General features: G+C 37.5%; 1 protein-coding gene across 1 annotated transcript; it reads left to right on the forward strand.

Annotated features, from left to right (window-relative positions):
• The first annotated feature begins 9,223 nt into the window (after positions 1 to 9,223).
• LOC140156471 (3-oxoacyl-[acyl-carrier-protein] reductase FabG-like) lies at positions 9,224 to 24,966 on the forward strand. Its single transcript, XM_072179415.1, has 9 exons — positions 9,224 to 9,278; positions 14,331 to 14,461; positions 15,222 to 15,314; positions 17,873 to 17,961; positions 18,266 to 18,350; positions 21,341 to 21,410; positions 22,371 to 22,407; positions 24,035 to 24,098; positions 24,757 to 24,966. The coding sequence occupies exons 1-9, from the start codon at positions 9,224 to 9,226 to the stop codon at positions 24,964 to 24,966; spliced, it is 834 nt and encodes a 277-aa protein (XP_072035516.1).
• The last annotated feature ends 886 nt before the right edge of the window (positions 24,967 to 25,852 follow it).

The following is a 25,852-nucleotide window of genomic DNA, read 5'->3' on the forward strand; positions in this document are numbered from 1 at the left end:
GGTTGCCCCCCCCCCCCCACCCCACACACATGTTATGCCGGATTGGCGCTAAGTAATGGTACGAGTTGGTCTTACATGTGCTATATTACAGGGTGTATCAAAATGATGGGATTGGTACACATCGGCTTTTATTTGTTGTCTAATGAAACTCCTGTTTCTTCCAAATTCAACATTAGATCCTCTTGAAATGACTATACACTTTATTGTTTAATGACCTTTTATGACATAAATATACAAAAAGGTGGATGCTACTGTATGTTGATGTGGCATTCTTGTCCATACTCAGTGGATATTGATGGGTACTAATCTTTTTGATACACCCTGTATTAGGACTATTCTTGAAACGTATTTACAATCATGACAAAAACTGTTCCCCGGCTAATTATCTATTTTTCACTTATAAACAGTACATCTGGAGAAATAATATTTTAAAAACTGGGTAATGTTTTTCTATGCATAATTCTACCGAAATCTTTTCCAACAGTGCGTTGATTTCCTATAGGAGTAATAAGTGAATGATTTAACACAGTAGATCTAAAAGGGAAACTATATCGTATAGGAAATGAGTTCGCATTGGATGTCAGTTTCCTATAAATTAGGGTAAATTTACACGCCAACAGGCGAATATTAAAGGGGCATTTCGTGATCCATAGCCTCATCCCCCACTTTTCTCAAAAAAGTTGAGATTTTTATATCACTGGAAACCTCTGGCTACATAATGTGTATGTACAAAATATTTCTTGCAGATTAATTCGTTTTGCAAAGATATCGTGAAATTTGAATTTCGTTCTGGTGCACCAGAACGAAATTACAACGCATTGTCTATGGAGCAGTGTAATACACATAATCATGCATAACTCGCAAACGCAAAATCGGAATCAACTGAAATTTTGGGAATAGGCTTTTTCGTGGATATGTACTGACAAATGTCATAAAAAGAGGATGCTAGGATCACGAAACACTCCTTTAAAGTGTAATAATGCATAATTGAAAATCCCATCCGAAATACAATATGAATAATGCACGAAACAGACAATATATGAAAACAAATGGGCAGGGAACGATTATGAAGCGGATGTTGGAAATTCATAAATTGAGAGAGTTCAGATGAAGATTATCACTGGAAAAAAAAATGATTGAACCATTTTTAAACACACGCGTCCTCCTGGATTACAAAACTCTTTGTAGACGTAGACGCCCACCCTGCACCCCATTTACATCAACAGCACCATACATAATGCAATGAATACCCAACCCAACCTCAATTTTAAAATATTTAAGGCGAGTCGGAGAATTAAGTCCATAGTTTTTGGTTTGGTTCTTAATACTGCAGGTTACTTCCGCAGTTTAATAAGTGACGTGTCCAGGGGGGGGCTTTGGCTTTGGGGCTGAAGCCCCTGCACTTTGTTAAAAATCATGTGAAATTAACGATTTTAGCCATTAAGCCCCCCGCAAAAACCCTGAGCCCCCCGCAGGAACAAATCCTGGACACGCCGGTGGGACATAATACATTGATCACCTTATAGGAAATGAGTCAAGAAAGCTCAATTGAAACCATTTCGTGCCTTAGCTTTCATGATAGCAGTGTGGCGAAACATTGGGAGCATTTGATATTGTGCCCCTAGAAATGTGGGCCAGGATTGACGTCCATGGCTAATATTGGTCGCTGTCTACTGCGATGATATTAATGTTGTTATGTGCCCCAAAATGTTTCATAATATTGGTTAAAAATTATATATTTTGTCATCAGATATTAGTTTTCACTTGTTTTGATATTTATCTCCATTTGTTTGTGCATGGAATTAGTCTAGAATGCTAATGACTAAAGTGAACCAGAAATTCTTAAATGTAAAAGTTTCTAGACTGAACATTATGTGGTGGCGCTATCACAGTAACCATCTCATACACACTAATGATTGGTTTGTGTTGAGGTAATGTGCTATATTTAGAACTAATGTATACAGAGTAATGCATTAATGAGTCTGATTGGCTTGCTCGCCTGTGATGATCTTATGCACTATTTATAGAAATGATATAATGTGCCATATATGGGATGATTAAATGCTGTAATAATGCCATAAATAGTCAAGATTATTCTTTAATGGTAAGAAATGATATATAGAGCGTGGATAGGAAATGATCTGGGGAGAAGCTGTGTGAAGTTCTAAGAGGGAACTCTGTGAAATTTATGTTAGCCAGTATTGATACAAAAGTTACCGCAATTGAAGTCTTCAAACTTCGGTTCGCGGTTCTTGTGTGTTGGAGAGAATAAAATGTGCCAAAGGCGGTAGTAGAGTCAATAGGCCTAGTGCTCGATTGTGCTGACGACTCAAAGAAGCGACAGACTGAAATATCTCCATAATAATTTTGCTGGACTCATAACATGTGTGTTATCTGACTGTCAAGTGGAGCAGAAAGCTTCAAGAGATCTTCCGAGAGAGGAGTTTACGGTCAACATAGAATACCATTTGGACATGTGGGATAGTGAAAACGCAGTTATCAGGATTTTGGACTGAGACTGTGGTAGACCAGGGGTTTCCCTTGGGTAGACAGGATCTTGAGCATTATCGGATCTTGGATAAAGAACCGAGAGATCATCAAAGGAATCTCATCAGAATTCATCCAATCAAGATCACCAGGTTTAGATAAGTAATCGTAGTAAGAAATCAGTGTAACATTTCTAACTTTAATTATTGTGTGATTTTGTATTGTTATTTGTATGACAGCCATACTGCACTAATTAATAAATAATAAGTTGTTATATAATAAACAGTGTGTTTTGTGTTGAGTGAACGGAAGCAGGTAATTTTGGCCTGTGTCATTTTAGTGACCATAACAATGTAGACAAAGTAGCTGATGAAGCAAGTAGCTACTGCTGATATAATTGTTGACTCATGAATCAGACATCTTCTTCTGATAGGTCCCGATGAAAATGAAAAAAAAAAAAGCAAGCTGTCTACTATATTGCGGATATAAACATCTCAAAAAAAGTAACTAACCCCCCTTAAATAATGGCCATTATTCAAAAAGGGGCTATTGTATTACAAATCTGTAAAATGCGTTGGAAGCAGAATTTATTTCTGCGCATTTTGACACCTCATTTGATACGATAGCCCAGAAAACAATAAAACACGGGTCAATTTAATGTAGTGAGGTCCAGATTTGAAAGTTTTTTACAATACAAAAACACTCAGATATCATTACGCAGATTTCCTTCCAATACCATGAATACAAAATCAATACAATTTACTGCAACTTTCAAATCTTGGGTTACATTGATTTAAATGTACGCTGTGACGTCAATATTTAGTCAATTGCTACATATGAGGAGGTGTCAAAATGTGCAGAAATAAATTCTGCTTCCAACGCATTTTACAGATTGGTAATACAATCACCCGTTTTTGAATAATGGTTATTATTTAAGGGGTGGGTCAACAACCCGTCCAGTTCAAACAATTGTTACGGAAACTGCAAGAATCAAAGAAACTATAAATACAGCTAACGCTGGAAATGGCATTGGTGAGGCGACGGTCCAGATACCAGAAGATGATAATATCACGTGTGTGGACAGCATGACGCTTCTGAATCAAAGCCGAAAGGACGTTCAGCGGCCGACTACGTCGTTAACCGGGCCGAAAGAAATAACTAACATAGGATGTTGGAATGTAACTTCTATACACCATTGGAAAATCTGCTCAGCTTGCAAAGGAGATGGAAAAATATGACATTGATGTCTTGGGAGTAAGTGAGTGTAGATGGACAGGGCATGGAAAGGTCAAGTTGAGCACAGGAGAAAGTGTGATTTTTTCTGGGAGAGAAGATAATTTACATCAACACGGAGTTGCAATAATGATGTCGAAGAAGGCAGAGCAGGCATTGATAGAATGGAAACCAATAAACTATAGGATCATTTATGCAAGATTCTTTTCAAAATTTTTGAAATTCTCAATCCTTCGAGTATATGCACCCACCAATGAAACAAATGAAGAAGATAAAGACAATTTTTATGATCAACTGCAAGCAATTGTAGATAGCATTCACAAACATGACTTACTTATTGTGATACCTTAATGCTAAGGTTGGAGAGGATAATGAAGGCTGTGAAAGCATCATGGGAAAACATGGACTAGGAGTGAGGAATGACAATGGAGAGAGGCTTGTCGACTTTTGTAATCTAAATAACCTTGTGATTACTGGAACAATTTTTCCTCATCGACAGATACACAAGCAAACGTGGGTTTCTCCAGATGGAAGAACTAAGAACCAAATTGATCATGTAATGGTAAGCAGACAGCACAGGACATCTGTACAGGATACAAGGGCCATGCGGGGAGCTGATATATACAGCGATCATCAACTAGTTCGTACCAAACTCAAGATTAAGTTGAAAAGAAAGCAACAACCAAAAGTGACAAGAAGGAAATTTGATACAATTAAACTCCAACAGACTACCATCAGATCAAAATTCAAAATTGAACTTAAAAATAGATTTGATGTACTCCAAGATTATGAGGATGTAGAAGAGAGTGTAAAAAAATGGAAGGTTTTATTTCAAACTCTAATGGTGACCCGCAGGTCAAATAGCAAGAATTGTACAATAAACACACCTAAACAGACACAATGCAATTTGCAGGCAGCAGCTTAATCAGCGCCAATATTGCAACATTGAAACAAACAACTATACAAACATCCAATGCAACCCAACCCCATCCCCCAGTAGAGAAGAAGTGGCAACATTTTGAGAATGCTTACAAAGAAGCTGCACAGAAGGTTCTCGGGTACAAAAAGAAGGGCCAGAAACCATGGATCAGCAAGGACTCATGGGATTTAATAGAGGAGAGGATAAAGCTGAAGAGTGACATTGAACAGACAAAGTCAAGCAGAATCTAACAGAACTTAAAAGACAAATACCGGAGCAAAGACAAGGAAGTCAAGAAAAGTATGAGAAGGGACAAGCGGGAATGGGCTGATGATCTCACAGCTCGGGCAGAACAAGCAACAGGAAATGGGCGAATGGAGGAATTATATGACATTACAAAGACTTTAAGCAATGATAAAGGCAGAACAAGCAAAGCTGTAAAGGACAAATCTGGAAACATTAACAGAACAATCAGCAAGGAGAACAAAATGGCGAGAACATTTTGAAGAAGTTTTAATTAGACCACTACCAACCAATCCAGTATCAGAAGGGTTAGATGATCAAGTAACGGTAATCGAGGACATAAGTGATCAACACATCTCAAAAGCAGAAATTAGAGCAGCAATTAGAAAAATGAAAAACGGAAAATCAGGTGGCAAAGATGAAATTACGGCTGAATTGTTGAAAGTAGACATAGACACAACTGTAGACTGGCTCGCAGGCCTCTTTAACACAATCTGGGATAAAGAAGAAGTACCCAAAACATGGAAGCAGGGGCTAATTGTCAAGTTACCAAAGAAAGGAGATCTCACAGAATGTGGAAATTGGCGAGGCATTACGTTGACTTCTGTCCCAAGTAAAGTATTTGGAAGCGTACTTATTGATAGAATTAGAGATAGACAACAAGTTGAGAGATGAACAGGCTGGATTTAGAAGTGGAAGAAGTACAGTGGAGCAGATTTTTGTTTTGCGGAATATTATTGAGCAAGTCGTAGAGTGGCAGTCAACCTTATACATTACGTTTCTGGACTTTGAAAAAGCGTTTGACTCCGTACACCGAGAAAGCCTGTGGAAAATTATGGCTAGCTATGGAATTCCATCACAGATAATAAGAATGGTCCAGATCTTGTATGAAGATAGCGAGTGCGCAGTATTAGATGAAGGGGAGGAGTCAGAATGGTTTAAGGTGAAAACCGGTGTGAAGCAAGGAGATGTAATGTCTGGCTTTATTTTCCTGATTGTGGTTGATTGGATTATGAAACATGCAACAGAGGGAAATAACACAGGAATCAGATGGAAATTTATGACAAAATTAGAGGATTTGGACTTTGCGGATGATATAGCTCTTCTATCATCTACCATCCAACACATGCAGGATAAGGCAACAAAGCTAAATGAATTTGCAGCAAGAACTGGCATAAAAATGAATACCAAGAAAACTGAAGTGCTTAGAATAAACAGCAAATCCAACACCAGGATAGTCTTTAATAGCAGGCCAGCAACTAAATGAGGTAGAAAAGTATACATACCTAGGTGCAAATGTCAGCAACCAAGGTGGAGGGGGAGAAGACATGAGGAACAGAATTTGCAAGGCAATGGGATCATTCGTGAAGCTCAAACAAATCTGGAATGCAAGCAAGCTCACTTTAGGAACCAAACTGAAGCTGTTCAAATCTCTGGTAATGTCAGTATTATTATACGGCTGTGAAACTTGGAAGATCAATGATAGTAATAACAGGAATTTGGACACTTTTCAATTCAAATGTCTCAGGAGAATACTGAAGATTAGATGTCCATATGTCATATCAAACAATGACTTACTAAAGAAAACCAAAATGAACAGGACAAGTGAAGAAGTAAAATGAAGGAGGTGGAAATGGATTGGCCATGTGCTAAGGATGGAAGATAATAGCCACTGCATGACAGCACTTTCCTGGGCTCCAGAAGGCAGAAGGAAAGTTGGTCGCCCTAAGACAACATGGAGGCGGACAGTGGAAAAAGAAAGGAAGAAATTAGGGTGGAGGTCATGGAGCGAAGCCAAGCCAGTAGCTAGAGAAAGGGACAGCTGGAGGAGGTGACTTGCAGCCTTATGGGCCACAGGGCCCGAAGAGGATAGGTAGGTATTTAAGGGGTTAGTTACCTTTTTTGAGATGTTTATATTCTTATTGTTGATAAAGTAGCTATCGCCAGTACTGCTGATGAAGTAGCTAAACGGTTCCAAAAAAATAAGTCCCCCCTTAAGAATTTTTGGTATAATCCAAAAACGGCTTGATCAATTCTCTTGTTTTAAAGTTTGGAACATAGGCTGATTAGTTATGCATCAAGTGAACGGCGTTTTCTTGTTATCTGTTATCATCTTTACTGAGAAATACAGCCTTTTATAAAATTTTCGGCCCAAAAAAAGCTGCACTTTTCTACATAAACTAAAATTAATCAAAAAGGAATGTTTCTATATTTTTTTTTTTTTTATTAAAATAACTTAAGTTAAGATGTTCATGAATTAATTTTTATACTTTTCAAACATGTTTTATGGTTCAGTGAGTAATCATATAGCAATTTATAAAATTTTATTCGTCACCAAAAGTTGCACTTTTCTAAATTGGCTTTTTTTATGCATTAAAACATGTAAAATGAGTAATTTTAACAAGTTTTTCATTCTAATATAATTTATTAGGAAGGAACAACTGTAACTTCAATGATAATTCTTGTGTTCATGGATTAATTTAACCAATGGACCAACAGATTCCTGGTTAGAACCTTTATGCTGGATCCCTATACACTTGTTTCATTGGTCATTCCTTGAATGGTTAAAAAAACATTTATATGGGTGGCCTTTATCAAGACTCAACTTGTTACAAGCAGACAAGTGAGGGACCACATCACCTTAAATGACTTTGCAGCAAAAGCTGCAGCATTCAATTTAATTTAGTCACTGAACCATAAAAACTGTTTTTGAATGTGTGATACCTAAATCAGGAAAGGCTTAAGGGATCCAAAATGAGCGTTTATTGCGTTTCGACAGTATTTTTTGTGGGACATGAGAGCACCTCAGACCTATCGAATTGCATTCTGAATACGAAGCATCTGATATCAAATAATTTTCATTTGTTTAAAATCACAATATAATACAAATTTTATGACAAATTATAAAAAATTGATATTTTTCAAATTTTTGATATATAACAGTCCTCGAAGTAAATTATATAAATCTAATGATATATTCTTAAGGTGTATGTAGCAGGAGAGGAAAGCCGACGGTCAATTGAAAATTTTGACCTTTCATATTGAAGATATGGATTTTTTCCCAAAAAGACCTAATTTTTTTGGTGTTTTGGGAAAAAAATCCATATCTTCAATACGAAAGGTCAAAATTTTCAATTGATCGTCGGCTTTTCATCCCACCTACATACACTTTAAGTATAAATCATCAGATTTATAAAGTTTACTTCAAGTACTGTTAAATATCAAAAATATAAATTTTTAATGATTTGCCATAAAATGTGTATCAAATTGCGAATTTCAAAAATCAAAATTATTTGATATCAGAATGACATTCTTCGTATTCAGAATGCAATTCGATATGTCTGATGTGCTCTAATGTCCCAAAATAAATACTGTCCAAACGTTCATACCCCAACCCTTAAACTTAATTAAATCCAATTTTGCATCTTTATGATTAAATTACTCACTTAAAGGGAAACATTGTCAAACACAAATTCAAGCATAAAAAGCCTATAGAAAAATGCAACTTTTTTTGGCCGAAAATATCGTAAATGACTCCATTTTGCAATGAAGATGATAAAAAAAGTAGCAACAAAAATCCGCTCACTTGATGCATAACTAATCAGCCTATGTTCTAAACTTTAAAACAAGAGAATTGATTAAGCCGTTTTTGGATTATACCAAATGTCTTAGGGGGGGGGGACTTACTTTTTTGGAACCGTTTATCTGGTGCTAATATTATTGTTGATGAATTGTCTATCTACTGCTAATATTGGTATTGATGAACGCCATCACATGCAGCTGCACTGCAAAAAAAGGGTTCAGCATTCCCTGGGTCAGCATTAGAACACCAGCTGTAATTTCATAATGCTTATCACAACGTAACGTCAGAGCATACTTATTATAATAACACTGTGTTCATAAGATTAACACTATATGTTTAAGGTAAGATTTTTAAAAAGAAAACCAAAAAAAACCCAACAGATTTCTTGTGCTGGGTGCTATTTATTGGGCTGTGAATGTGGTCCAGGAAGCTATTCCATTTTTGGACTTATTGACCAAATAAGACCAAAAATATGACTGATTACCAAATGGCTTTAAAAATAATGTTTTATTTTTTATAGTCAAAAAGTGGCCTTATTTGGTTAATATGATAATGGAATAAAGTGCATATTTGCACTTTTTATAATCTTTTACAAAAATTTGAGGTAAAAAATGTCTTTACGGTTTTTATAATTACTCCTAAATGTGCGTTCAACCCAAATCTGTGTGTTTCTTTAAATAGTAAACTTTCATACATCTTGCATGATAAGAAGTAGGCCTACAGCACTTTTCGTGAGAGGGCATTCACTCACGAAAACGATGGCAGCCTCCATGAGCAATTTTAACCTGCAAGACAAAGTGGCGCTGATCACTGGTAAGTTGTTGTTTTAGTGAAACATACAAAGTAGGCATAATTAGTTTAAAGTTATAAAATTCACAAAACATGGAGGTATGCATGGTATCTAAATCTACATCAGCTATCTGTGGGTATGTGCCTACAGACATTCATACTGCTACGGGAGGTTAGGGGTCGTATTAATTTCTTTAAAAGTCCACTACGGCCAGCTACGAGTTCATTATGTCTAAAAGCGGGCCAGTCTTTATAAGAATGGTTGCGCATTCATGAGATGCTAGTACAATGTCTCTCTAATTAGGTAAATGATATATCACACAAGTAGGAAGTTCATTAAGTATAGGTCTGTCAGACCTAATTAAATACAGGTCTTAGCTTTTAGTGTTTTAGAAGAAGTATTTGAAATAAGTTTAACTTTAGGAAGCTCAGGCCGTAGCAAGCGGGTGGCCGGGGATGCCATGGCCGCCCCACTTTTTGAGAAATTTGTTATGTTTTTCTTTATATCTTTATTTCAATTTGGGCATATATTTGTAATTTGGCCGCCCCACATTTTTCAACCTTGCTACGGCCCTGAATTATAGTAATGCCTATATACGAGTGTCATTCAAAAAGTTCTACCTCCATCGTCACATCTCTGTTATCTTACGTGCCAGGAACTTGCAATTACCCACAATTATGGGTTCAGATCAATTTGAATTCGAATGTAGCCTATAGAGGATAAAAAAATTACAATTTCATACTATTTTAGCCAAAAGTCAAGTTATAAATCAACCGCCTATTGCCTGTATTTTACAGTAAGGATACTTAGACCAAGGAAGTGTTTGCATGTCGACACACGCTATGTCTATCCTTGTTTAGGGACAAATTTCATACTAATTAGTTTTTATATTAATGAAATCTTTGTTTAGGGCTAGTTTGACCAATTTTCAACATCCTAGCTTAGGACCCTTTTTGAAAGTCAAATCACGCTGATGCTTACAACTTTTATACATGAGTGGCGGTCAGTGGCCCACGGAGTGTATAACCTTTTCTAGTTCTTTTGCGTTTTAAGCAGCAAAGTTACGAGGTTAAGCTGCTTACCAAATGCAGGGTGTTTAAAAGTACTTAGCATATGAAGTGTGTATAAACTAAGGCATACAGGGTTAAAAGGTAGAAAACTAATATTGCAACCTAAAAATACTTGTGATTGCTATGATATTTGCCTATAAGTAACCCAAATTTAGGCCATTTCAAACTTGTTACCATTGATTTTTTCAAGGTAGTTGTTAATAGGATTTATACGGTCCACTTGCATCAAAGTTTACAAATATTACTAAATACTAAAACTCAGTTAATCAAGAATTAAAATTGATTATCAGTTATTTCTGACATTTGAGCCAAAATTTCGTTTGTGGAGTTACGAGTTTACATCATGAACATCAGTGTGATTAAATGAGTAAAATGATATGAGATTTGAGAATCGCATTTACTTAAAAGATTCATGTATGAATGATTATTAATGTTCAGAGACAATTATTGTTAAGTATTAACAACAATTCAAGAATGAGATTAGTAAATATATAATTAATGAAGTATAGTTATATGGATTCATAATTACGATTCAATTGTTTTCAACGGAATCAGGTGCATAAGAAAAGAATATATAAATATAATAATGATTAGCACAGAACATGATTTCAAAACACGTAAGCAGATCCTTCAAATAAAGAGAGCTGCCCTGAATCATGCAGCCGCTGTTCATCGCAAGAGTTTTTAAACTTAAAGATTCGTGGACAGATAGGGAAGCCCGGACAGAACGACAAGCTGTCCTACCATAGCCTAATCCAACAAAATTAATAGAAGACAGACTTGTCACGAAATATACCGAGAGGAGGTAGTGTCTGCCGTTACTAATGCTACCAACCTTGGTATATCTGGAAAGCAGAAAATACCTCACATTGCCAAAACTATGACGGTTGCTGAGGGGTCACTACCGTAAACAGCCTACCAAGATCTAACCTCGATCGGCAAACCAACAGCAGAAGGCGTCACCGCAAGAGTTTGTGATGAGGTAATGAATATCAGATAACTGTTGGAGTTTGCTTCCCAGGAAGACCCATCCCCCCTGACATATGATAGCCATATACCATCCGCAGTACATTTCTTCAGACTCTTCAAATCGGATTAAAGGAATCTATCAGCGCAGAGATAAAAGGGATGCTAGAAGATTCAGCAGCATCAGGATATTTTGAAGTATGTGAATTTAGCTGTCAGTCTCGAAGACCAGAGCACCTAAAACAAATCCCCATGCACCCAGAGATACAGCAATTGACGGCGTGTATGGAGAGTGTCATCACTGCAAGATGCATTTAAGCAAACAGCTTCAAACCCATCAAACGTGAGATGATCCGGGAATAGAAGACCGGTTTCTGAAAAGTCTAATCAAACCTGTTGGTCATAAGTGCCTTGTAAATGTGGCCATCGGGAGACTTCGGCTTAAAGCACTTTGGGACACTGGTGCTCAGGTTCCCATTGTTTCTGCAAACTGATGGAAATCGAAACTTTCTGAGTTGCTACTCAGAGATATTACAGAAGCCTCTGTCCCACCAAAATGGACCCCAAACTAGTGTAAAATACCAAAATTTTGTGCGGTACGCGCGCACATTGTCATCATGAAGCCTTTTTTGGAAACTCGAAGACTTAACATAGAGTCGCCCTAAAATACACGCTATGTTAACATTCTCATCTTTTGAAGTGAAGAATAAAGCTATTTTATGCATGGTATGATTGAGGAAATCTGGAGCCTAAAACCTTTGCACCCCTGAGAAAGACAGACATGCTCTTCGAGCCAATCAAAGATCTTCAATGCCCGGATGAAATAGTTCCACACGAGATGCTAGTGAACAGCCCACATGCTTCTTCTTGTCGATTGAGCGTTTTAGTAACAAACACCAATAACTGTGAACATTTTACTACCAGGAAGAACTGAGTACTTTACGTGATATTAAGTCCATATTCAAAGGAAACAAAATGGGCAAACCCTACAAGTAATGAAATACGAAATCCACGAGAAAGTAAAGTAGACACCTGTCCTCCTCAGTAATGGACTCCACCATTTAACCTGGAAGAGTTGAATGATTGTCAGAAACATGCTGCTCTGAAGATGCTGCAAGAACAGACAGGAAGCTTCGCCCAGAATGAACACGACGCTGGATGCATTCCAGATCTACAGATGAAGATCCATCACGATCCTTGTATCATAATATATTACCTGGAAGATCTTCTACAGCTGGGTTGGATTGAAAAATCGCCAGTGGTGGGTGTCCGGAAGAAGGATGGGTCTTTAAGGCTCTGTGTTGATTATCGTGAGCTGAATAAGAAGCCCATTCCTGACCGTTAACCAATCCCTAAGATCCGAGATGTTCTGGACAGCCTGGGTGGAAGTGCTTTTCAAAGCTGGATCAAGGGAAGACATACCATCAAGGTTTTATTACCGAAGAATATAGGCAATTGACAGCCTTTGTTGCACCCTGGGGACTTCACGAATGGGTACGATCCCGTTTGGGCTGAAGAATGCCCAGCTACATACCAATGTTGGATGGAGAGAGCACTAGAGGGATTAAACCATCTGTGATGTGCATCTTGGCGACATTATCGTCTCCAGTGTAACCTCTGCATTTGACGAACATCTCGCCAAACTCAAAACCATTTATATTCAACGTCTAAAACAGAATGATATGAAGCTAAAACCAGCAAAATGCTATGTTCCAACGGGAAATCCACTATACCTTGGACGGATGTTGTCAGAAGCTACATACAGATCCGACCCCAAAGAGACTGCTGCACTGCAAACGAAACATACAATAATAAATTTTGAATTAATAATATAGCGCATTTTTCTAGAGGATTCTGATGAATCATCACAATCAGAGCGCATCAACTAGGCCGGTTGCAGCCGAACCCGGCGCAAACCTATCCGCACTGAGATTATAACATCCACCAATACCGATAATTATTATCTGTGCAGCTCCCCAAATTCCATTGGGTGAAGGAAGATTTTGATAACCAAACAACGATTTTGAAACCAAGAGGAAACCGGAGATATCGGAGAAAACCTGCGAGAGCAACCATGGATCGGGATAAACCAAGTTTACATACAGTCCTTGGGCACGCGGACGGGTCTTGAACCCGGGAACGCAGTGGTATAAGGCGAGGGAACTACCGCTCTCCAATAATGAGCAAGACACCACAAATTGTGGGAGATCTGCGGACGCACTGGGGTTAACTGGCTACTACCGCCGATCCTGCAAATCTATGCAAAACGTGCTAGCCCTAACCTTTAAGAGAAGAGAGGGAAGCCGAAAGAAGGAGGTCATGGACCCTCTAGTACTTCAATATGCTGGAAACCTGAACACCAAGAGATTCTAAACTCCATTTCGACGAGTTGAGTAGTCCTCCTATGATGTCCTATATTCGGATTTTGAACTGCCTTTTGTTCTTCACGCGGATGTCTCCCAAGATGGATTAGGTGCGGTACTATACCAGGATGGAAAACTCCGAGTGATTGCGTACGGATCCCGTACTTTGACGTCTGCAGAAGAGAAGAGAATAACATGTATTCTGGGAAACTAAAATTTCTAGCCCTCAAGTGGTCCATCACAGAGTATTTCCGTGATTACCTCTTCTGTGCAAGCTCTTTCGTTATACAAGTGTAAACTGAACATCTTGATAATGCATAAACGTCATTCTCTACAGTTTGTGATGTGAACATGGCTATCATTGCGGGGTTTTTTATATACAAAAACGTTCAGAATGTAGTGCTTTTTATCAACAATTTCAATTTATCGATAAAATCATAATCAGTCTCACCGGGTTCAAATCAGTCCATGATTTCATGATTAACCTAGCTAACACTATACAAATTATATAAAAAATATTAGACCCTAAAACTTATCAATAATTTGTGGTTATTAAATGGAATTTAATAAAATGTTTGACATATTTAAAAATATTAAGGATTATTCAAATTGACAAATTCATCACAACCAACCATAATTCATTAAATGCATTTAAATTCATACAATTATTTTTTAGGATCCAGTCATGGTATAGGTGCTGCCACAGCCGTCTTGTTTGCCGAACTGGGAGCTCATCTTGCATTAACAGGGCGTAATGAAAGTAACTTGAGCAAGGTTGGAAATGAATGTGAGAAACATGGCGCTAAGGTAGGTATAGGCTCAACCAAAACCAAGGCTCATTATGCTAAACTGAAACAGAACATGATCATTCATACTGGTATGTGGGTGTGCGTGTGGGGGAGGGGGAGGGGAACTCGCATCACGTGTTACCATCATCGAGCAGGCCCTTGATTTAAATTGATCTAAATTCATCTTAATGATCTAAATTCATCAAAATGTATCAAAATTTATCTAAATTCAGCTCAATTTATTATTAATTTTCACTTCCACCATGCACCACTCATTCCAAAAATACCTGTAGCCAATCATTCAATTCACATGTAATTCCACCTTGGCAAATCAAACAAGGGAAATGTACTTTTCATTTTAGAGGTAGTATCTTTTGGAATAAATGTTCAACTCATAAAAGATGAAACTTGTCAATTATGAGAGTACATACTTTGAAATCGATCAAGTAATTGTGTTTCATGTAAGTAGTAAGAGGGCTTTTAGGGACATTCACTTCCGGTTCCGGGTCACGATGTCACATAATGTGGATGAACTAAAGCTTATAGTTGCAGACCGAATTAAATAGACTAGATTGCGTATGACGTTCTGTCAACCAGACCACAAATGCCGTACTGCGCATGTCATCAACCAATCACGTCGCGCCTTTGTACTGACGTCAGATGCAAACTAGTCTTTAATTCGGTCTTCTATTATAGTGTATTTATAGGAGACTTTAATGTGCCAATTCAAACAAAAATGTAATGCGAGTAATATGGAATTGGCTCTTAACTGTATGTAGGTCCTACTAATAACTGGAGATGTAACAAAGGAAGAGGACAATGAGACCATTGTGGACAAGACTATCAAACATTACGGCAGGATTGATATATTGGTATGTATAATCACTTTTAATGTGAAAGAAGGAGTTGCAAAATAATGTTGGAGTATGCAAAGAACACGAAAAGCACTCGGGTAGTATATGGCAAGGTCCTTCAGCAGAGGCTCCGTAAGATGTTAAATATGGGGGTGGTGCCTCCCCCCGTTCCGGAGCCACTGCGTAAAGTTAACAGCGTAAACACAGATTCTGATTGGATAATTGAATCACATCATCATCACATTCGCACCTCCTTCACCATAAAAGCTGCAAAGCATGAGCACGTAACCCAGCATGTGACATAGTTCTTTTACCCGATAATCAGGAGGAGCGATAGGTCAATGCTGAAGGACTTTGTTGAGACTATGCAAAGATGACCAGAAAGTCATGTGGAAATACATCAAAGCCAAAAGAAAAGACAATGTTGGTGTTTAGACACTAAAAGTGGATGGCCAAACAATCTCTGATGACCTGGGTAAAGCCAGCGCTCTTGTGAAACAGTTTAATAGTGTTTTGAATAGAGAGGCAGAAGATCCTCCGGTTTATCTACCAAGTCCATACCCAAGCACCCAAACATCCCAAACAAGCCTCTGAAATTGGCAGCCGAGGAGTTGGCACCTGTTGTTTCACACATCTTTCAACAATATCTTGACGAGGGCTACTTGCCTGAGGACTGGAGACGCGCAAATATAGTTCCGCTCTTTAAAAAAAAAAAAGGAGGGTCAAAGCCGGAGCCATATCTAACTACAGGCCAGTGTCGCTGACCTCAGTGCTGAGTAAGCATCTGGAGCACATAGTTGATATCCAGATGATGGCGCATTTCGACAGCCAAAACATAATGTCTGACTGCCAACATGGCTTCAGAAAACAGAGATCATATGAAACCCAGCTCATCACAACACTTCATGACCTTGTCTCCTACCACAACAAGTCAATCACCACTGATATAGCCATTTTAGACTTTAGTAAGGCCTTCGACGTTGTGCCTCATAAACATCTCCTGTTGAAGCTGAACTACTGCGGCGTCCGTGGTAACGCACTTGAATGAAAAAAAGCTTTCCTGACTCATCGCCAGCAGAGGGTGGTTGTAAACGGCCAGAAGTCTGAGTGGGATACAGTCCTGAGTGGAGTACCACAAGGTACAATTTCCGGGCCACACGACTTCATCGCTTTCATCAACGACATCGTTGACGGTTTATCATCTATTGCAAAAAATGTTTGCCGACGACCTCATTGTTTACAGGGGTATACGTGGAACACAAGACGAATTGGAGTTTCAAGAAGATCTTGATAAGCTAGTTAGCTGGGCTGAACTGTGGGGAGTGAAATTTAACGCCAGAAAGTGCAAGGTTATGCTTATCTCCAGAAAAGGGATCCTGGAAACCCAACCTACAAGATGCTTGGCACTACACTGGAAGAAGTCACCTCCACACCATATTTAGGCATTCGAATCCAGAACAACTTGAAGTGGGATGTCCAGACTCTCTATGCAGTAGGAAAGGCTACTATAGAGTTCTCAACTTCTTGATGAGGAATTTCCACAACTGTACCAAAAAGATCAAAGAGCAGCTTTACAACTCAAAGGTGAAACCCCATCTTCAATACGCTTCTGCTGCTTGGAATCCAGGCATTGTAAAGAATAAGGATCTCCTGGAGAAAGTACAGAGAAGGGCAGCAAGGTTTGTGATGGGTGATTTTCATCGAACATCGAGTGTTACAGAGATGTTACAACAGCTCAGTTAGGAAACAATAGAAGAGGGATGAATCAAGACCAGAACAAGAACCCTTCAGAAGATCATCATGAACCGGTTAGCTATTGATTCGTCAAAATACTTCAAGCCAAAACCAAGCAGGAGCAGAATGTTTTACATGAGACTCCTTACACTGACATCATGAAGCAGTCCTTTTTTTTTTTTTTATTGGAATTTGGAACAGGTTTCCTGTGGTGCCTGTGCCCGACGACGACGACAATAAATGTTTGACCTGCCAGAAGCCCCAACTTAAAGGGGCATTTCGTGATCCACAACCTCATCCCCACTTTTCCCAAAAAAGTTGAGATTTTTACACCACTGGATACCTCTGGCTACATAATGTTTATGTACCAAATATTTCTTGCAGATTAATTCGTTTAGCAAAAATATCGTTAAATTTGAATTTCGTTCTGGTGCACCAGAACGAAATTACAACACATTGTCTATGGAGCAGTGTACATGTAATACACATAATCATGCATAACTCGCAAACGCAAAATCGGAATCAACTGAAATTTTGGAAATAAGCTTTTTTCGTGGATATCTACTGACAAATGTCATAAAAAGAGGATGCTAGGATCACGAAATCCTCCTTTAATTCAACCTCCGGTGATACTCCCGTGTGGATGTACTTAGGAGGAAGTTTCAACGAGGTAACGATAGCATAGCAGCATGACCAGAATGTGTACATATTTCCTATAATATATGCCTATAAAAAATGTACTAATTGCACAAAAAGTACATACGAAATATTCAACGGATAGTCCCGATACTAATGAAACAAACTCATTTTATTTTAAAACCCAATTCTCACTTTCGGCACAGATAACTAGTGCAGGCATCTATATGATGCGCACACCTATCCACAAGATAAGCATGGAGGAGTATGACAAAATGATGAATGTAAATGTCAGGTATGTGGAAATAAATTCAGCATCACGCCATCAGTGGCCAATCAAAAAGGAGGTTAGCAGAATGTGAATGGGGAGTATTGATGGTATTCCACCATGATTTGTACTAAGGATATGTGTATGTAATTACTAAACACATGTCACATAACCAGCCAATTACCCCCCCCACACACACACACCCACACCCACCCCCACACGACCCGTCTATATAGTAAACCACTTTTTTAAATTATTGATTTATTTATACATTAGCTGTAATCTTTTTATTGAGCATTATGTAAATTTTGAATGTTTTCATTGTTTACAGAGCTATTTTTCATATCACTTCCCTTGTCATACCTCATCTCATTAAAACAAAAGGATGCATTGTCAACGTTGCTGGATTAAGAGCGGTAAGTACTAGAGTTAAATGCAAAATTCCTTTTAGGTGTAGCCTTCACATAGTATGTGTGACATCAAGTGTGTGCCATCTGACCTTTTTTCGCTCAGGTACACCTGAGTGAATATATACATTCAGGTTAGACCTTGGAATAAAAATCAAAAAATCGACCTCTGAACCTAAGTAGCTTTAAGTCGAGCTTCTTTTGCAAATGCTTTTGCTTTGTAATCACTAAAAATATTTTGCAGAATAATGCATGGTATCTCAGTAATAGAAATGCACTACATGCAGACTAATGCCAGCTCCAAAATTAACCTCACTCCTCATGACATAGTTCATAAATATATGCAGCAGTGAGATTTTAAACAGAGGTGGGGATGAAATATTAGCCTCATTTCCCATGAAATTATTAATAAAACTATGTTCTGTTGCCCTTAGTGGAGGGTTTTGTTACCTGGGAATGATAATCAGTTTCAATAATTATGAGCGTTGACCATGTTGACAGATTGATAGTGGTGTGGAAGTTAGCAAGTTACATATTGGCCATGAACAGATTTTGTTTTATGGACAATGTCAACAAGCTAGGTCAGCCTGCATGGTATACCAAGTTTACCAAATGTCCGTGAACTTCTTAAATTTGTATTGAGAGGTAAGTAAGTAGACGTGTTCTGACTGTTCTGTTTTTTTGTGAAAATGATGCATTGGTGATAAAGTGGTGGAACATTTTAATTGAATTGTATTATTCAGATCGTTATAACATGTACAACTTAAAATTTACTTTTCATTTTCATGGGTAACATTCAAGTGCATACATGTCTGTTTCGAATCACTAAATGTGACATGTTAAAGGGTATTTCACAATCCTAGCATACACTTTTTATGAGATTTGTCAGTAGATTTATATCCACAAGCAAAAACTTAAATCTCACAACTTCAGTTGATCAGATTCCCAGGATCAGATTGTTTGTTTGCAAATAAATAAATAAATAAATAAGCATGTATGCTAGCTATTGGTAACATTTTGATACAGGCTATGTATATTTATATATGGCCCATATACTTGCTGTGTTATTTTGGGAACAAATTTGACCATAGGCTTGTTAAACGAATTAATCGGCAAGAATTATTTTATACAGAAACTATTTTGCCAGAGGTTTCCAGTGGTATAAAATTCTGAATAGGCTGAAGTGCAAATTCGCAGCAGGATCCGCCCAATACAACAACATTCTTAATTATATTGAATTCCAAAACTACCTGTTTCAATATATTTTAGCTTACTAAGTATCTTCTCCATTATATTGCACACATGCAATACCTGAATAGGTATAGTTCCATAGACCTTCAACTTACTACATGTATCCCTCTCTTGTTGAAATTAACCCCACTGCCAAGGTCCTATTTCCCTTCCCATTTATGCAAAATTTGCCAAATCTGTCAATACTTGTGTTTTTAACTAATTGGTAATACACTTTAACCTGGGAATTATACACAGAACAAGCCGACTAACCAGAACCAAATTTATTGTCTTGTGTGTCAGAGAGAAAAGCCCCAAGACAATTTTGGCTATTTAGCTCAATTACTGATCCATAAAATTACAAGCATCACACACTGGAGACCTTCACTTTTTATAGCGGAACAGTGGCCACTAATGAACTTCCCAGCACTCACTATACCCCAATGGCCTCATCCCAAAGGCATACTTCAATAATCTCAGTTAAACAATATAGTGTCCAATTCAACCTCCAATTGCCAAGTATGAGTTTGGTATCCAAATTTTCAAAGGTCATCCAATGAACGTACAAACATATTGGGGTTGAAGAACAGTGCCCTAATAAATGAGCATGTTGTGGATCGTAATAATTAACCATGGACTGTAGAACAGGCCCAGTTCTATACCTTCAACTTTTACTCACCCACAACTCAGCCCAAATATATATTTTTATCATCTAACAAGAATGACAGCTGCCTCAAGACTCCTTTCCTCAAAGTTCCTTTACCTAAAAATTAATTGACACTGCCTTTCAACATGAAAGGGAGGGTAACAGTTGAAGGTATGCGAAACTATACCTATGCATGATATTATTAATAATATCATATTGTTTCAGTATTCAAAGGAGCTTAGTGCGGAGGCATGCATCACATTAGTAACGCTATTTAAACAAAAATCATATTCTCATTCAAACATGTGAGCACATGAACAACTACAATAAAACACTGCATATGTTCACATCAAAATGCAGTATCACTAGAAAAAAATGATCAGTCATCAAATATATTTAATTTCAAACTTTTTCTTGAACAGTTCACCAGTAAAATAATGTCATGAATAGACTTATAGTACACGCTTATAACAGAATAAAATTGCCTTGAATATTACTCTGTCTCCTGCATTCGCATTTAATATTAGTTTCACTTTAAAGAATATTTACCCTGTCCATTCTTCTAGGTAGGTAATTCATACATATTATTATAACTGTATTCTACTTCACTATTGCCTCATATGATACATTGCCTCTTGCTTTACTCTAAAAGACTATGTTATTGTTACCTTATATAATTAAACATTTTACTGCGTCAATATACATAATATCGCCCTAGTAGATAAAAAAACAATGTCTCCAACTGTTCATTCAATCTATACCCATTCCAGCTCAAATAAATGCGATGCCTGCACATCCATCATAACAGCCACAAGGGTGCATAAATTCCACACTGACCAACTGCCTCCTACCTACAAACGTGAATTACAACCGACCTACATTCCACAACCATGTTTTCCAATCGTGCCTGAGCGCTCCCTTTTAAAGGGTTTTTTATTTGTATAACTTTAAGTGCAAGGGTAGCATTTAAATACGGAATATCTGCCAGATGCTTTTATTTCAGTAAGGCAAAAGTTCGAAAAGCTATATTGTTTGCTATTTTTCCCCATTGTAGTTTTAAATTAAATTAAATTCGCTGTTGTGTTTGTCCAATATGTATCTATTTATGTTTTTCTCAATACAGTTTGGCAATGCGGCTATTTATGGTATGTCCAAAGCTGCTCTAGACTCTTTCACTAGAAGTGCTGCCTTAGGTAAGTACATGAACTTCAATGAAGATGGACTTTGCAAGGGTGAACTTTGCAAAAGGTTGATGTTAGCTAGAGTGAAGGTAGGACCAATGAAGGTAGGACCTTACTGAGGCCATGGGAATGGACGATAAGTGCGGGGTGCCTTAGTGAACGCTCAGATGGGTGAGGTTGTTATGTTTTGAAAACTGTCCGTCAGCCGAATTCACTAAGCATGCTTTAGGGCAAAGGATCGAGTTTGGCGTTTGATAATAAGGATTAACCTGCATAGCCTCTGCATGTTGTACCGTGTGAGTTCCCTTACCATAGACGATTACTTACTAAGCAATCCTTAAGCAATCATGCTAGCAATCACTAATTATAAGCAATTATCTTAGTAATCATTATGCTCAAGACATAATTAACATAACACCCAACAACACACACCAGTAACACCTTTTCCCAGGGTCCAAGTAAAGGGCCCAACTGATGCTGCAGAAGGACCTATGTATATTTCTAATGTAATGCGTGTCAGCTGAAATCAACATCCAAATTGTTTCCTAAAAAAATGAGCACAAAATACAAACTTAAAAACTTATGACAAGCTGAGCTTTCTTCCAGAGATCTATAGCAAAAAGATTGTTTTTGGCAGGTTGAGAGACGGGCAAGTAAGTTTTAGTACGCCCAGCTGGGTAGCTAATTTTTGGCATGCTGTTTGGAAATAAAGACGCACATTGTTAAAAACAGTATCCCAAAATGAAAATACCCCTTCGGCAATGAAACATTCAGAGGAAAAGTTCACAATCGAAAGGGTACAAAAAATTGAATATACACCTTCAGCAAAATGCTTGATGAAAGAAAACCCTGGAACAAGGTATAGGAAAGAAGATTCTGAGAACATAATAATGTAATAAATTTGTTCTTGGTTAATTCTCAATAATATGTAAATAATTTGAAGGTGTGAGATTTATGTTTTGTATATTTCAGAATTGGCTCCACATGGTGTAAGGGTGAATTCAGTCAAGTAAGTTTTTTAATATATTTGTTCCACATTACATTCTGTTGTATGTGATATTATTCTACCTCATAAATAGTCATAAACTAATCATGCCAATTCATTTGTCAATAATTTACAAATCACAAGTGAGGTGTAATAAAACAATATTACATGGTTTATATTGGGGAAATAGGGCAACTATTTCCCCTTGCACTGATTAATATCAGAATTCTTTGCTAATATTACCCCTCACCGTGCCGGCTCGAGTTGATAGGCTCATAGCAAGTACCTGAGTAGGAATAATTTGCCCCCCCGGATTTGCCCTCTTTCCCCTCTAAAACCTTGTAGTAGGCATGTCCACTAAAAATTGAAGTACTTTTAAATTGATTCAGACCTAACTTATTGGATGGGAATTGATGAAAGAAACATTTTGGCGTTTAAATAATCTTAATCGGACGTTTCATTCCAGAGATATGGCCTTTCGAGTGTCACGTTTTTATATAGGGCTGCTAGAACATGTTAAAAAGTTAAAGTCCAAAAAGGAATACTAACAGAAAGTGCAACTTTAAGGTACTTTTTCTTAATGTATTTATTAACTATCTGATCTGGAACATTATATTTGCTTATAACAACATGAAAATAAGATCATCCTGAAAATTTTATCGATTTTGTTGACATACAACAAAAAATATAAGACCTCAAAACCCATGGTTTGTTTGGTGAAACCTCAAGCATGATCATAGATGGCCGCCATGGAAAATATCTCCATAGAGGAGATGAACAATAAGTGCATTATTTCAAATGAAAAGCGGTAGTCTTAAACATTGTTCAATCTTTTAAGGTCAGCACATTTTATCTTCAAAAATTATTATATTTCATCATGGCATAAGTTTGGTAACATTAATCACTACCAATTTTGAGAAATTTGCTCCAACTCAAAGGTTATCTTTACTACATTGAGCAATACTGTGTGTGCATGGAAGACATGATGGTCCCCGGTTTTTATACTCCCTATGAAATGGACATGGTAGTGAGAAGTGCACGGGGAAGTGCATGATTTGAGATGGGCCGCGGTAGGCTTAAACATTCTTAAATTTCTTAACATCCTACACATTTTGTCTTCATAAATAGTTAAATTTTATGAGTATGTAAGTTTGCTTGTCTGATTCACTCCAAATTCGGAGATAATTGCGTTTGAACACCTGATGCAGGGAATGGTGTCACTTCAACATGTTGTAGTTCTCATCTCATTAAATTTTTCATTAAAAAAAGTTGATCTCTTCATGCAGGAAGGTCCTCTCTATTTACTGACCAAACAGGAAAAAGTTTGGTTAATGTTTTCTGGTGGAATCAGGAATTTCTTGAAACACCCTGATATAGGCCTACATTTGGATCAAAACAAGTATGTACGCCATTTAACAGGCCTGGGATTTCTTGTATCGATCAGTTTCTCCATAGACAATACGTGTGTGAGAGCACGCACACAGTAAATGAAAAATCGTTCTAGTGGAAACTGTATTGAGAGTGGGCATCCCTACTTGTAGTATTTGAATACATTTATATGTGACAATTTAGGACCACAAAAACATAATGATGACGACTATTGATTACAAAATACATATAAATCTTTTTATTTGTTTTAATTTACTTTTAGTCCCGGTGCAACAGATACAGGTATTCATATGAGAGTTGGTATGGACGAAGCAAGTTACCAAAAGGTGAGAATGAATTTGTAAGAAATCCATATTATACATCTACAAGTCACTGAATGATCTGTCACCAATCTACCTGTCTGATTGTTTGACGATCTATATCCCAACCAGAGAGGGTTTACGCTCGGCGTTAGACGCAACTCGTCTAGTTGTCCCCAGGAGCAACAGATTAATTGGTGACAGGTCTTTCAGTGTACAGGGACCCAAACTGTGGAACAACATCCCTTTAAACATCCGTGTTTCCCCCACTGTAGAATGTAGATAGTTTCAAGAGTAACCTAAAAACTCACTTGTACTGATTGTTGCTGTTTTTAAGCCTTTTTTCAGGTATAATATGTTTTTGTATATATTTTGTATCTTTGTAAAGTGCTTTGATCAGGTTGGAAAAGCGCTATATTAAGTGCTGTTATTATTATTATTATTATTATTATTATATTGAGATTACGACAGCACTTCAAGTTAAAAGAATATTTAGTTCTGACGAGTCTCGTCATATGAATTCCTCCGACAGTGACGAATCACAATTCATACAAACTGACTCATTAATTTTATCCTCTTTGATGTCCTGGGTATTACCCACAATACACTGTTTATATAAATGATCGAAATGGCAAATTGTATTAATTATAAAGTAATTTCTTCAATTTGTCTTTTGCAAATATAGCACCTTGATAATTGTTCCTCATCGCACCCCTTGGGACGAGCAGCGCAACCAGAAGAAGTGGCTAATGCTATTGCATATCTAGCATCTGATGCAGCATCATTTATAACTGGCACAAATCTACCTGTAGATGGTGGGAGACAGGCAGCTTGTCCACGATCACATTTGAAGAGCGGAGACCACCAAATAAGTTCTCCATTGAAAAGCACGTAAAGCTTTTGACTCTTTAAGTAATCTAAGTTTTAGCATCCAAAGGTAAACAGAATCTAACAGAATTGTGTAATTTCAATACCATTAACTTACAAAGAAATCACACGTATGGGTGAATAACATATACCGATGGCTGTTATAGATATTTCGAGTAATTCTTGGTCTTGGTAGAACACTTAGTGATACGCAGTCGTACATTATAAATTTATCCCAAAAAGAAAGAATCCAGTTTAATTTTGGTCCATAAGTCACAGAAGGGGTGTTAAATCAAGTGTGGCGGGACGGCCGATTGCCAAGAGCGTAAATGTCTCAATGAGTTGGGTTTTTTTAATAGATACCTGGTTAGCTGTAAGTTGGTTATGAAAGTCAGGTGGCCGGGTTGACACCAGTTCCCAAAATGGGAACACGAAAAGTTTTGTATTGAGACGGGGCAAGTCGTGGGGCAGAACCCCACGTTTGATATCTTATCTTTTACAAACAGAAGTGCATCTAAATAATAAAAGTAGGTCGTTCCAATTTCACTTCAACAGTACTTTATTTACTGATTTCCAGTCTACAACATACAGGATTCAGTCACACCCCTATTCAATACTCTGGCACCCCACTCCTACAATGGCTTCTGTAATACTACTCAGCTAGCACCCTCCCTCACCTATGAATTCGAATCCGATGAGTAAAAGAAAGAAATAAGCACGTTAAAAAGGGTTAATATATGATTCCACATTTCAGACGTACGAAAAAGGCCCAAGTTATTTAATCACAAAATGAAAATTTGGGCAGCATGGCTCCGATCAACGCATGCGAATAGTAACGACACTTACGAAACACATGGCAAGCATGTATTGGTAAGGTATCATCATAATAATTATCAAATCCTATAAAACACAAC

Source organism: Amphiura filiformis, chromosome 7 (assembly GCF_039555335.1).
Source record: "Amphiura filiformis chromosome 7, Afil_fr2py, whole genome shotgun sequence".
Taxonomy (NCBI): Eukaryota; Metazoa; Echinodermata; class Ophiuroidea; order Amphilepidida; family Amphiuridae; genus Amphiura; species Amphiura filiformis.